At 41.8% G+C, this 13,569-nt stretch overlaps 1 protein-coding gene across 3 annotated transcripts in view; it reads right to left on the reverse strand.

The window, feature by feature from the left end:
* Nucleotides 1–13,569, reverse strand: part of ETV6 (ETS variant transcription factor 6) — a 170,785-nt gene that overhangs the window by 13,793 nt on the left and 143,423 nt on the right. For all 3 annotated transcript variants that reach the window (XM_089524880.1, XM_089524878.1, XM_089524881.1), the window contains one exon: nucleotides 2,554–3,099. In XM_089524880.1, the coding sequence (XP_089381006.1) occupies nucleotides 2,554–3,099 (546 nt within the window). The remainder of the gene's footprint in view (nucleotides 1–2,553; nucleotides 3,100–13,569) is intronic.

A 13,569-nucleotide genomic window follows, 5' to 3' on the forward strand; every position in this document is an offset into this window, starting at 1 on the left:
GGTCCCTGATTTTTTTAAACATTTTAAAATAACATCCAGCCAAATGGAACATCCTCCAAATGGAATTAGTTCTTTTCAAATTAGCAGTGGCCTTTTCTTTACTTCCATTTTCACACAGGGTGTGTGTATGCATTCCCTGACAGATTATAGGGCTGAAAAATTTATGATCAGATCTGTGGAGCTTTCCTACTCCTGTATATGGAATCCTGGGATTTGGAGTTGAGAGGCATTTATAATTCTGAGATAGAGAGTTCAAGTACCTCCTCAAACTACCAACCACAGGATTCCATAGAATGTAACTGTGACAGTTAAAGTGGAATTGACACAGCTATAATTGTGTACTGAATGGGTCCCAGTTATCATTTAGTTCTTCCTTTTCATGAATGATCTATTCCAGCTGTTCACTATAAAAACAAATCTATAATTGGCTAGTGTCTGAGTTTGCAGTTTTTCTTCGTAGAGCCACCTTCTGTTTTGTCTTGTATGTCATCTCTTATTAAATTACAAATATGTGAGAATGGATTGTCTTGCTTCTATTCTGTGTGTAGCACCTGTAAATCTTACATACTTATAAATGAATATTGATGATGATGATGATGATAATGTGGCTCCACCTTCCATAATGTTTGCACATCACATCTCAGTAAATACAATCCAGGCAAAGAGTTAAGCAATCTGAATTTTGATTAAATTTGATGTAATATAATTAAGCACATACTTAGAATTTTCCCACCTAAATCAGTGGAACTTAAAGAGCACTTAATTTTATTGGGGTTAGACCCACTCCTTGTTCTCATTTCACTAGATTAAATTTGTTTATTAGAAAGGCACAGCATTTTACCATTCATAAAATGAATGTATTTAGAGAAATGGGAATAGTAAAAAGCAATCATTCAGTCAGAAGATCATCCAGGATTTTGTTGATTTGCTTTCTAAAAGCAAAATGCTCGCAAATAAATGTATTGTGTTTATTTTAAAGAAGGCGTGAACTGAGAATGCATATTAAAAAAAAGAAGAAGAAGAAGAGGCATATCAGAATGGGAGAGGCAACTGGCATCTCATGGCAAAAGGTGGCTCCAAAGCATCTACATCTGACCACTGGGTGCCTTTGTTTCGCTCCCAAAGCTGCAATAAACAATGATTCTACATTTTAACATTATATCCATCTTTAGGCTTCTTATGGAATACACTGATTAGAGGGATGAATATGTTATCATTCATTGCTGTAATACTAAACTTAAATAGTGTAGGGTTACAGAAATGGAGCCAAAACTTTGCCAGAGGAAGTAATCAGCATACTTAGATGAATCATGGAATAATGAAATACAGTACATTAAAAAGGGAAAACTGTGCTTTCCCCAAACAGCCAGAGTATGCAGCATGGCTACCAGGTTCCAGGGAACGTTAAGTGACAACTGAAAAATGTAGTGGGGAAAGAGGGAGAAAATGAACTGGTCTGTTCGAGCTCCCCTATAGTTAATATGCATCCTGGAGGCCATGCTTGTTTATATGCAATCAGCAATACATGAGTGCATGTGATTCATAAATGTGAAGCTGTTACTACTAGATTATATCAAATTTATTATGGAACTGACCACTCCAGTCTCTGTGGCCAGTCTTTGGTATAATGTAGAGGCCTCCAAGAATACAGAAGTTAGCCACTCCCGGATAAAAGGTACATTACTTCTGTTCCCTGTTTTGAGGGTTGCAGGTGGAAGCAGAGCTGCAAACACTGTGGTCTTTGGATTGTGGCTCAAGTCATGCACCACATAAAATGACAAAGATATGTCTGTACCAAATCTTTTTTCTTGCAACCATTACAGTTCTTGTTTGTCACCTTGCTACCTGGTTTGTGTTTTTCGAAATCTGCAGCTGCAACTTTTCTCTTTTGTTTACACTGTAAAAAATATAAACTCATAAATGAAGCAGAAAATCTGAATTGCCATGGGACACAGGGTACTTCCAGAGATGGCTTGCTGTGCAATAACCCCATCACATCCACATTCCAGATGTCACTATCTTTCACTTGAACCCTGCCATGTTTCCTCACCACTCCTTTTTTTTTCTTTGCAGCAAATATCTCTCATGGAGGAAAAGATGGAGTAATTGGTTTTTTTGTTAAACTGGAAGAGTTAGGAGTACTCTGCAAAGACCCATCATTCATCCTGAAGTTGCCCTGAGTAAGTTCTGAAATGGACAAAATACCTAGTGGATTGTGTCCGGTGAGTAAGTTGGACAGCCTTAAGTAGCATCCAGAATCTGTTACACTAAGACACTGTGAGGCAATGTTGTAATAGTAGGGAGATTGCCTCTGCTGATCTTTGTTCATTGGTATCTATCTATCTATCTATCTATCTATCTATCTATCTATCTATCTATCCATCCATCCATCTATCTACATTTGTGCTTCAAATCAAACTAGTCAATAGCATATATCCAAACAATATACAAAGAACAAATAGGTAAAAAAAGTTACCATGCACAGAATACCACTTTGGATCTTTTGAGGTAGATTCTACAGGGACATTATAATCTAGAATGTAACACACTAACCTGCTATCCTTCCAATTGGCATTGCATGTTCTTCTGGGGAGGAAACAGAGACCATGATGTGGTTCATGTATGCTAACTCTTCACGGTGGGACAAGTTGATGGGCTTCACTTCTCTGTGCAGCCCATCTTCAGATAACCTGGAGGCTTTGAAATCGACAGAGTGCCTGGGGTTCAATATCAAAGGGTGCATGATGGGGCTGGGCATCAATTGAATCACCCTGGTGTTTTCTTGGCGGGGACTGGAAGGTTTCTGAAGCACTTCAGAAGGGGTTGGGCAGTGGTTATTCTCAATAGGAGACACCGAGAGAGGGTATGACTCTTGGTGATTGTTCTCTTGGTGGTGTCTCGTCCCCGAGAGCCTATCAGCTGGTGAGAGCCGACGAATAGTGTTCTCCAATGGTGATTTCAATGACCGCTGCTCAGGCTCTGGTGAAGCCCTGTGGTTGGCACTGATGGGTGATCTAGAACGATGCAAGAGTTCAATGGTAGGTGGATTGTGATGGATGGCATCCATTGATTGTCTTGAAGGTCTCTGGACAAAGTTGTCTGTAGACCAAGGAAAAGAAAAGAAAAATGTATGTATCATGTGATATGCCCAATAAAAGTACACCAGTCTTTATGGCCAAGGTATAGCTGTAGGTGAGATATGACCCATGAAGAATTTTTTTCTGGCTCCTGGCGGTCCATTCATATTTTAACTAAGGGAAGGTTAAGCACTTTACCTATATTTATTCCTATTTTAAAAATATACCAAACTTTGAAAAGGTGACAGAAATATTTCATAACATGACTGTTGCCAAACAGCATGTACAGAAGCCCTTACTGGTAGATGTCACTGACTTTACCATAGAGCTGATGGGTCATGTGTACTGTAGACACACAAAAAAACTCCCTGAAATTCTATACAAAGAAAACTTGAATTCTGTGATCTTGTAAATTTTGAACGATGTACCTTGTTTTATCCTCAATTATTCTACAAAATTTATTCCGTTTTTGCTAGCCATGGAAAATGTAATAGTGATAAAGCTATGAAAATCTTATTCAGTCACCTATTTAGCTTCTGAGAGTAGTACTGGTTCTATACAGTACTCAAGCATATCTCTGTTGTCATAAGAGCAAAGACTTTCTGAATGTTGATTTCTGTACATTCATATTTTGTCTTTTTATTCCAGGGCTCTTGCTAAACTCTGTCAAACACACAGCATTATGTCAATAAAGACTCAGACTCTTTAAAATAACATCCAGCTCTTATGGCACTCCTATGGCACTTATCTGGGGGGAAAATAAGAAGTCTGCACCCTAAGAAAACAGAATTTTGCCACTTATCAATGCTATAGTCTAGTATAACCTCTTAAAGTAGTATTTTCTAGGTAAAGGTATTCCCCATGGACAAGGTTGTCAAGTTGTGTCCAACCATAGGGGGCGGTGCTCATCTCCGTTACTAAGCCGAAGAGCCAGAATTGTCAGAGACTACTCTGTGATCATGTGGCCAGCATGTTTCCACAGAATGTTGTTTACCTTCCCACCAAAATGGTACCAATGCTTTCGAACTGCTAGGTTGGCAAAAGCTGGGACTAGTAATGGGAGCTCACCCCATCATGTGGCACCTGGGCCTCGAACTGCCAACTGTTGATCTTGTAATCAACAGAGTCAGTATCTTAACCACTTGAGCCACCACATCCCACATACATTTTCTACAAATGTATAAAGGAGGAATTCATTTGAAAGCTAGTAGTCAGAGCTTTTTCATTAACAAGAATGTAAGACAAGCTATGCTGGAACAGATCAAAGGCCTTTCAAGTTCAGCCTCCTGTTTCCCACAGTGGTCAGCTATGTGCCTATAGGAAGCCCACTAGCAGGATGCAAGTACAACTGCACCCTCCCACCCATGTTCTGCTGCAACTGATCCTGAAAGTAATACATAGCAAGGACTGAAATCAAAAGGAAGAAACGGTGTTTTGTATGTGGGCCAAAATACGTTGGCACAAAGGGGAATGGAACACCACCCAAATATTAGCCACTCTCTCCAAAAAATTGAAATAGAAATTAAAAACAATATAGTAAAGAAACAAGAGATGGAATTCTTGGCATTAACTGGAAGAGTTACTCATACAAACAAGAGTAATTTTTAAAATTTCACAGCATTTTGGTAAGAATCTTTGGGCCTGAACAGACAGGCCAAAATAAAGCTGCTTCAGGTCACTTTGGAGGTATGCTGTTTAAATGACACACACATCTTAAGAGGCCAGAAGCTGCACCAAAGCTGCACTCCATATGAACACATACCTCCAAAGTGACCCAAAGCTGCTTTATTTTGGCCTGTCTGTTCGGGCCCCTTGTCAGGTTAAGTGCATATCACATATGCTATTGTTTGCTTTGAAGTCATTTCTGATTTAAGGTGACCTTAAGGCAGTCACTCTATCACAGATTATAATTATTTTTGGCAAGATTTGTTCAGAGGGGGTTGCCTCCTCTGAGGTTGGGAGAGTATGACTTGCCTAAGATCACCCAGTGAGTTCCCATGGATGAGCCAGAATTTGAACCTTGGTCTCCAGAGTCATAGTACAACGCTCAAACCATTACACCATGCTAGCTCTGAATATGACATATGCAAGTCTATTATCCATCAAAGGCTAAGTATGCTTCTACCCACTAATGTCAATTAAGCATAAACTTAACATCTCCCCACTGAAGTCACTAGGAATTAAAGGGGATTAATAGTTTCTATTCTGACTTATATATTTATCCAGTTATTTGTCACCAATAATACACAGGTATATGTGACGAAAACATTTAAAATGATTACCTTTCCTCTCATCCCTGGACTTTAATTTTTTTATTATTTATTTAACAGATTTACATCCTGGGCCTTGGTCAGATGACTAAATCTTTCTATATACAGCATCAACATGAAATTTGAATAACCAGAAACAACATAATGTGCTGATTAAACAAAATGTACATTATATAAAACGCATTCTGAAGCCACTTGTCTACAAAAACCAGTCTCATACACAAAAATCATTTTAAATTTAATGAAATTTTAAGACTTAACAGGGGCCTAAATACTCTAAAGGCACCAGATCCTTTCTGATCTTGGAAGCTAAGCAGGGTCAGCACTGCTTTTTATTTAGATTGGAGGCTGCCAATGAATACTAGGTGTTTTTGGCTATATTTCAGAGGAAAGAACTGGCTAAAGCACCTCTATTCCTTTCCTTAGAAAACCTTATGGAATTCATAGGTTCACCATAAGCTGATAAGTGACTTGAAGACACATACACAATAATTTCCAAGTCTTTCATGACACCCAAATTTGTCTCCACTGACTGCTTTGCATTGCCACAAGTCATAAGAGTTGGCAGCAGTTGTCTGTGATTCTCTACTTCCTCCATCTGTGGCTAGTGGTGTTTTTTTAAAAGAGCCTGTCCAAAAGTACCAAGTTCTTTTGACTTGTACAAAACTCTGCACAAATTACAAACAGAAGAACACCATCAACCCTACAACTACAAAGGCCTCATACCGGTGGGGAAATGGGATTCCACCAGCACTAGCTCGGTGACCTTGGGCTGACTCCTTGCCCACTCATCAGGTGATCCACCTCCAAAGACATTTTGCCAGCAACCACCAGTTTCCTTGTTAAGGCTGAGGAGGAAGCAACACTGGTGTGGATTTTATGATTCACACGGCCAAAGTCATAAACAAGAAAGGTCTGTCTTTGTTTGACTATTTAGGTCAGTAATAATGAAATGGGCACAAGGAAGTGAAACTTAAGTGCCAGGCCATGCCCTGTCTGCGGTGAGTGAACAACACATTAAATTTGGATTTGGAGGCAGAGGAAGGGGCAGAGAATTTTAAAAACATATTTCAGACCCATGTGTGGCACCAGGTGAGTGGACAGAACAAAATTCATACTCTTTTGAAGAGGCCTTCTTGAAAAACTGATTTAAAACTTTCTGGGCTTTAAAACCAAGCTACTTATAACAGTATTTATATGGCATTTGTCCCCAAAAATGCAACTAAAGGCACAGACTGGAGTTTGGGTTCTTACTGAGAAAATAAACATGGGTTTGTACTGTCTCACTTGAGACTATAGATGAGGATTCTTATGACTGATTGCTGCTCTTTACAAAGATTTTCTTCCGCAAAGAAGGCTATATTCTGTGCAGAAGAAAAACTCACATGTGGGACTGCAAGGGACAAAAAGGAAAAATACAGATGACAGTAAGAAAGGCTGTAGTCTAGACATTTTGCAGACATGCTAGCTCGTATGTATGAACTTTCAACCAATGCATGAAACAGCCCAAACAATGCTTTAGATGTTCAGTGAGAATGCAGTTTCAGGCCCATTCACATTTACTACACAGGCTTCCTTAAAGCCTCCCATTCCTAGTGAATCATGTTATCACCTTCAACTCACACCTGCACTGATGATATAACAATGTCTGCCACATGTAAAATATATTGAGAGGCTATAACTGCAACTTATCTATTACTCATTAGAAGCTTCAGTTCATGTTTCTATTGTGGAGGAAGACCTATGTTAATTTTGCCCAAGAGCTATATTCAATTGGTATCTCTCACTGATGGCACAATGAGGTTCTCTGTTGTACTTTTTAACCAACCATAAGACAGGAAGTGTCATATGGTCCTGGACAGGTAGTCCCAGAGGACTCTCTCTTTGGCGTTTATCACACGGAGGTTATTGGAGCTAAGATCTGTGTTGACTGCAAGTCTAACGATGCGGATTCACGTTATAACGTGAGTGTTTTATCACACCTGGTTCCTTTCTATGGGAGCTCTATGGGTGCTCCTTCCATGGCGCTTCAGCAGTGAATCCAAAGTGACTCCTCATTTCGATGAATTCGGGAAAAAGTGAATTCACAGAATTCGCATTCAAGCTCGCTTTGATTTCACTCCGAATTGGTCTGGTATGGAATGCAACTTTGCTTCCATCCTGGTATACCCCCCCCCCCAAAACCGCGAAGGTCCCACATTTCCCATGATATTGTGCTGCAATTTTGCCCCATTTGCTTCCGGTACTCCCCCTTCCCCTGCTTCCATTGCTGCTGAGGGGGAAATGCGGTTGTTTCCGATGCCGCTGGGTCAAGGACAGAGAGCTACTGGGGAATGAATGCATTCATGTTTTAATGTGAACAGGAGACATGCTGGTGAGGAGGGAGGAGATCAGGGGAAGAGAGAAAGGGAAGAGAGGGGGGCAAAGAGAGAGTGGGGTTAGTAAAGTTTCTAAAGGACTCTTTGGGGGTGGGGCCAAGGTGGAGGCAGGTGCATCACACAGAGCCCTGATCCCACTCCCAGATCCTCAGGGATGTTTTAAGTTGGACGATCCCCTTCCCCAAAAAGTCACATTCACTGGCCAGGGTGAGCAGGGATGTCCTCACGACAAAAGTGGAGGATGTTCAAGAAAAAACAGAGGACATGACCCAATGAAAGGCTTTAAAAAAAACACTAGAAATATCAATGCATGCTTCTCTGAGTCCTGCTCCAAAGGGGAAGGCGTTTTGGAAACCCCTCCTGGAGAGATGGCTGAAATGGAGGATGCGTCCTGGAAAAGTCGGACAGCCTAGTTTCCCCCTCTAAGCTCCCTCTCTCCTGGAAGTGGCTCTGTTGGAATCTTGGCCTCGCCAACATTCTGCCCTGGAATCCTGGCTCCTCCGCATTCTCAGGTGGAACCTTCGTCCCCACCGCGTTCTATTCTTGGAATGTTAGTCCCTTTGAACCTTGCTGCCCCATTCCAGGCCTGGAGGAGGGGAGGGAGCATCCAATTCCAAAACAAGTGGTAGTTGTTGTTTCTAACAAAACAGCACTGAATTTTCCCTCTAGCACTGATGGCTGCTGTTGCTGTGTGCCTTCTAGTTGTTCCCGACTTATAGAGACCCTATTTATCACTGGGGGTTTTCTTGGCCAGATTGGTTCAGAGGGGGGTTGCCAAGGCCATCCTCCGAGGCTGAAAGAGTGTGACTTGCCCCAGCTCTCCCACTGGGTTTCCATGGCTGAGTGGGGATTTGAACCCTGCTCTCCAGAGTCATCACACTCCACAGCGGCACAAACCACTATTTACCACTGCCCTGGCTCTCCTAAGCCTCTAGGCAAAATGAGAAATCCCATTGAGGGGTCTTTTTAGGGTCTCCTCCCCAATGGCCACAACCACTCGCCACCCCACCATTTGTGTTGCAAATAGGCCTTGGTGTTTTCCCAGTCAAAAGTTTAAGAGCTTTTTTGCGCTTTCCTTGGGATCTGTTTTGTGCTCCTTCTGCTCACTTTGGAAGGGGACGTTCCGATGTCCTTGCAGAAACTACAGATCCCTAGTGATCGATGTACTACAGAAACAGGCCCCCATCTGAAAACCCTGTTGGTTGCAGACCTACATACTCCTTCCAAGGTGGACCTTCCACTAAAGTTGTTGTTGTGAGCCTTCAAGTCATTTCCGACTTATGGTGACCTTAAGGCCTCTTGGGTTGGGGGGGGATCAACCCCAGGCGATCCTATCATGTTCTTGCCAAGTTTCTTTAAACAGGGTTTGCCCTTGCCTTCCTCTGAGGCTGAGAGAGTGTGACTTGTCCAGGGTCACCCTGAACTCAGTGGGGCTTATTTCTTCATAGAAGTGCCTAGGATGGTGACTTAGAACTAAGCCTGATCGAGGAGATTTCAGTGGAGGGGAAAGCGGCTATTTCTGATGTCACTGGGGAAGGCTGCTTGTGTGCAGGGAAAAACTGGAAAATAATAAGTTATTAGTTTGCTGAGGCACCAGAGCTGTCTGGCTCATTGTCTCAGGACACTACAGTTCCCAGAATTCCATAGCACTGAGCCAGGACAATTAAAGTGGAGTTAAACCGGATTATCTCCCCAGTGTGGATGCAACTTAAGAGAAGGCAACTGTTACAAAGGGAAGGATAGATGTAGATGAAACAGATGAGGAGAATGACAAGAGGATAGATGTAGATGTGGCTGAAATGGAAGGGGGCTCTGACATGGAGGACCCGTTTGAATTTGGCTGCCAGGGGTGGGAAAATAGAAGGGAGGAAGAAATGTGAAGCAGTCATTCACATGAGGCTAGCTTTCACGTGAAAGTGGAACCAGCCTCCCATCTTCACCCCAGAAGTGCAAAGGTTCAGGATGGGTTCAGACCCCCACTGAACATGCGCAAGGGTCCCAATTCAAATTGTTGAATCCGCATGGTATGCACTGGTGTGGTAATACAATTTGCACTCACTACGCTTTTCCTGAATCCGCATCACGTGACTTGCCTTGGATTCGATTCCCCCTCGATTCGGAAGGGCAATGGAAGGGCAACCAGGTGTGATAAAACATTCACGTTATAACATGAATTCGCATAGCTGAACCAGGAGTCACCCTGGATCTGAGCTCCAATAACCTCCATGTGATAAGGGCCTTTGTCAAAAATGTTGCCCCTTATTGCTTTGCTCTGAAAGGGAGATACAGATTTTCTACACTGAACTTCAGTGCTTCTTTGGATGGTGAACAAATTATAACAACCCACTTGACAACCTCAATGAGTTACTTTGATTTGAATAAAAAGGTAACCACAGTAAGATTAGCAGTGTTTAAATCAGTCTCCAATGTGGCTAGAGGGCAATCTTTACATTGTTACCAGGAATAGCATACTGTACAAACTCATCTGATTCAACAAAAGGATCACATGCATGTACTGTACTGTTTTCTCCAGATACTGTATAGTGAGTATATTTTGCCACTCACTACAATGAAGCTCTATAATAAAGTTGATGCTGGCTAGAAGAAATAAACTTCACACATTCACTCAGGAACACAATCCCGATTATTGGAACACTCAGAAATATTGCTATTTCCTGCACATCGCATACAGTTCTGTGGGGAAACGTTGGATAAAAAATATCTGTATGGACTGAATGCAATTATTAATTCCAACCACAGTAAACCCAGCAAAATGTTTATATAAATCTTACTGATTCAATGGGTCTACACCAGCATCACATGAACTGCTAATTGTTGGAGACAGGTGGCTGCAGACACACCTGCATTTGCCTTTACAATCTGAAAACTTTATTCTTTTCCTGATGAGGAAAGTTATAGGGAAACATTTTGCTATACTTCCATTAAAATTTAGTATGACAAACGGTGGGTTGTGTGCTGCCACCAACTGGCCTTTATCAAAGGCCAAATATTAAAAACATGGTTGTGTGGCCACAAAAAACGGATCGCCTCCTCATGTTTTTGTTTGTTTGTTATTTGCCTTCATGTTGTTCCCGACTTATGGTGATCCTAAGGTGAACCTATCATGGGGATTTCCTGTTCAGAAGAGGTTTGCCATTGCCTTCCCCTGGATCATAGTCACAGTCTAACACACTCAAACCACTATGCCACACTGGCTCATAGCATCTCTTAATTATTTAATGTATTGTTTCTTGCAGCAACGCTAACAGTTATCTTGTAATATGGTTGTATGCCCCAGCACACCATCTTGATGTAACTGCTCAAAGTAAGGAGAAAACAGTATCACTCTAGCATTAATTTGTAAAGCTAACCTTGTGACTGACTGGTAACTAACAAACCTACCAGTTTTTTCCTATCATATGGCCATTCACACTGAAATGATTAGAATGGATATATACCACAGACCCTAATGAAGATTTTTTTAAAAACAAAACAAAACAAAACAAAATCCAAGAGGGAGTGTGGTGCTATATTTAGCTGAGTGAGTTCTTCTGCCAGGCACCGGATGACAGGAAAGAAGCAGCGCAAGTGAGTCAAAGTACACAAGAAGCACTCATTACCTGCCTCTGAACACTTGGCACAAAGTGTTTCCCTCACTGCCCAGAGTCTGTGGCTGGAAGTAATCCATAATTAAAACAAAATGCTCCTCCTCAGCTTTTAATTTCTACCAAAAGAAGCCTTTAAAAATGCAAAACTAAAAGCATAATTGCAGTAACTGGAAGAATTTGAAGGGAAGGGATCAAAGGCCAAAAGTACCGTATTTTCCAGCGTATAAGACGACTGGGCATATAAAACGACCCCCCAACTTTTCCAGTTAAAATATAGAGTTTGGGATGTAATCACCATATCAGACTACCCCTCTTCCAACGCACACCAAATAACAATTTAAAAAACATCAGATTTGATTTCAATATGATAATTTAAATTCAAATGCTTATGACATGCAGGTCCTTAGCAGGAAACCTTGCTGTATACAAAGCCTGCTTGGATTGGTCAGCTCTCCCTGCCTGCCCAGTGCTTCCTGTCTCCAAGACTATCAGAGCGGTAGCTGCTTTCATACGATCGTCACATGGATGTTTATCACACTATGCTCTTAAAGAGGTACTATTCCAGTGTGACTCCTCTAGCTGCCTCCTGTTGCATGCTGGGATTGGCAGTTTTAAGGAGGGGTATTTAGAATTCTCAGGCAGAGAAGTTCAGCTCCTTAAAACTGCCAATCCCAGCATGCAACAGGAGGCTGCTAGAGGAGTCACACTGGAATAGTAGCTCTTTAAGAGCATAGTGTGATAAACATCATACAGTGGGGATGCGGCTACGGCCGTTTTTGAGTTCCCCCCCACCATATGCGGCGACCGCAGATTCTCCAGTCCAGCTTGGAAGTTTCAGCACCTGCCCTATAGTATGACACCCGGTGTATAAGACGACCCCCGACTTTTGAGAAGATTTTCCTGGGTTAAAAAGTAGTCTTATACACCAGAAAATACAGTATTCATCAAGTGCCTGGAGAATACAATAAAACTGAGTAAAGTAGGGCTATTAGGAGCAGGTCTGAGAAGATGGTGTGGGGTGGGTGATAAAGGGCCCATAAATTCTTTTGGGCCTCCAGTTTTAAATGGAGCAAAGGTGACATGATATCCTTGGTGTCACATAACTAATCATGGCCTATTCACCTTGGCAACTGGGTAGGTAACCTTGTGTGTGTTGTGTGCCTTCAAGTTGTTTTGAATTTAAGGCAAAACTATCATGGGGTTTCCTTGGAAAGTTTTGTTCAAAGGAGATTGCCTTCCTCTGAGGCTGAGAGAGAGTGACTTGCCAAGGACACCCAGTGGGTTTCATGGCTGAGGTGGGTATCGAACCCTGGTCTCCAAAACTGTAGTCCAACACTCAAACCACTAACCATGCTGGCTCTCAGGTAGGCAATCCTTCCTGCTATAAAAGAAAAGAGATGGACAGTGCACTACTAGAGATGTTGTTGTTATGTATCTTTAAGTCATTTCTGATTTACTGAGACCCTAAGGCAAACTTATTCTGAGATGCCTCCCTTCTTTCTTACGGGCTGTCAAGAAGGAAGAAGGTGAGCCATGTGTAGCCCTTGTCACTCATGCAAAATAGGAATGAAGTTCTTGAAGAGCAAATAGTTTGAGAAGTACTGTGAGGGAGAAAGATAGTTGAACTTCAGTCAGGGAGCCCAGGTCCAAATCCTTTCTAAGATAATCACTGGGTGACCATGGTCCAGTCTTTAGATCTCAGCCAAGCCTACTTTTGCTGTTGCTGTGATTGTTGTATGTCTTTCAAGTTGTTTCCAAACTATGGTGATCCTGACTCATGCTGAGCTAGGAGTGACTGTCATTTTAACTCTCATTGGATACACTCTACAGCTGGCCAGTTAAGCATAATGACAAACTCAATCTTCATCAAATTGCTAAACTACTTGAAAAACCAAGCCCACATGGGTAGGTGAGAAGAGGAAAGGAGAGAGTTTGTTCTTGATCTTCCAAAACACTATATGGAGGGATGAAAATATTACATCGAGCCAACTCGCAGAGTAATCCATCTTTATCTAGTTCTGTATTGCTGAAGTTGAATGAAAAGCAGCTTTCCAAGGGACTTTGGTACAGCAGATAACATTTCCTTTCTTGGATTCTTTTACTGGACAGGCCAGTCTTTGAACATGGGATGTTTTATTTGCACTGTATTATAGGCCTGTTACAGACTGCCAAAATAAAGCTGCTTTGGGTCTCTTTGGAGGTATGCTATTTAAACGATGCATGGGTCCTAAGAGTC

The sequence above is a fragment of the Sceloporus occidentalis genome, unplaced genomic scaffold, assembly GCF_023333645.1.
Source record: "Sceloporus occidentalis isolate IW3139 unplaced genomic scaffold, rSceOcc1.0.p SCAF_5, whole genome shotgun sequence".
Classification (NCBI taxonomy): domain Eukaryota; kingdom Metazoa; phylum Chordata; class Lepidosauria; order Squamata; family Phrynosomatidae; genus Sceloporus; species Sceloporus occidentalis.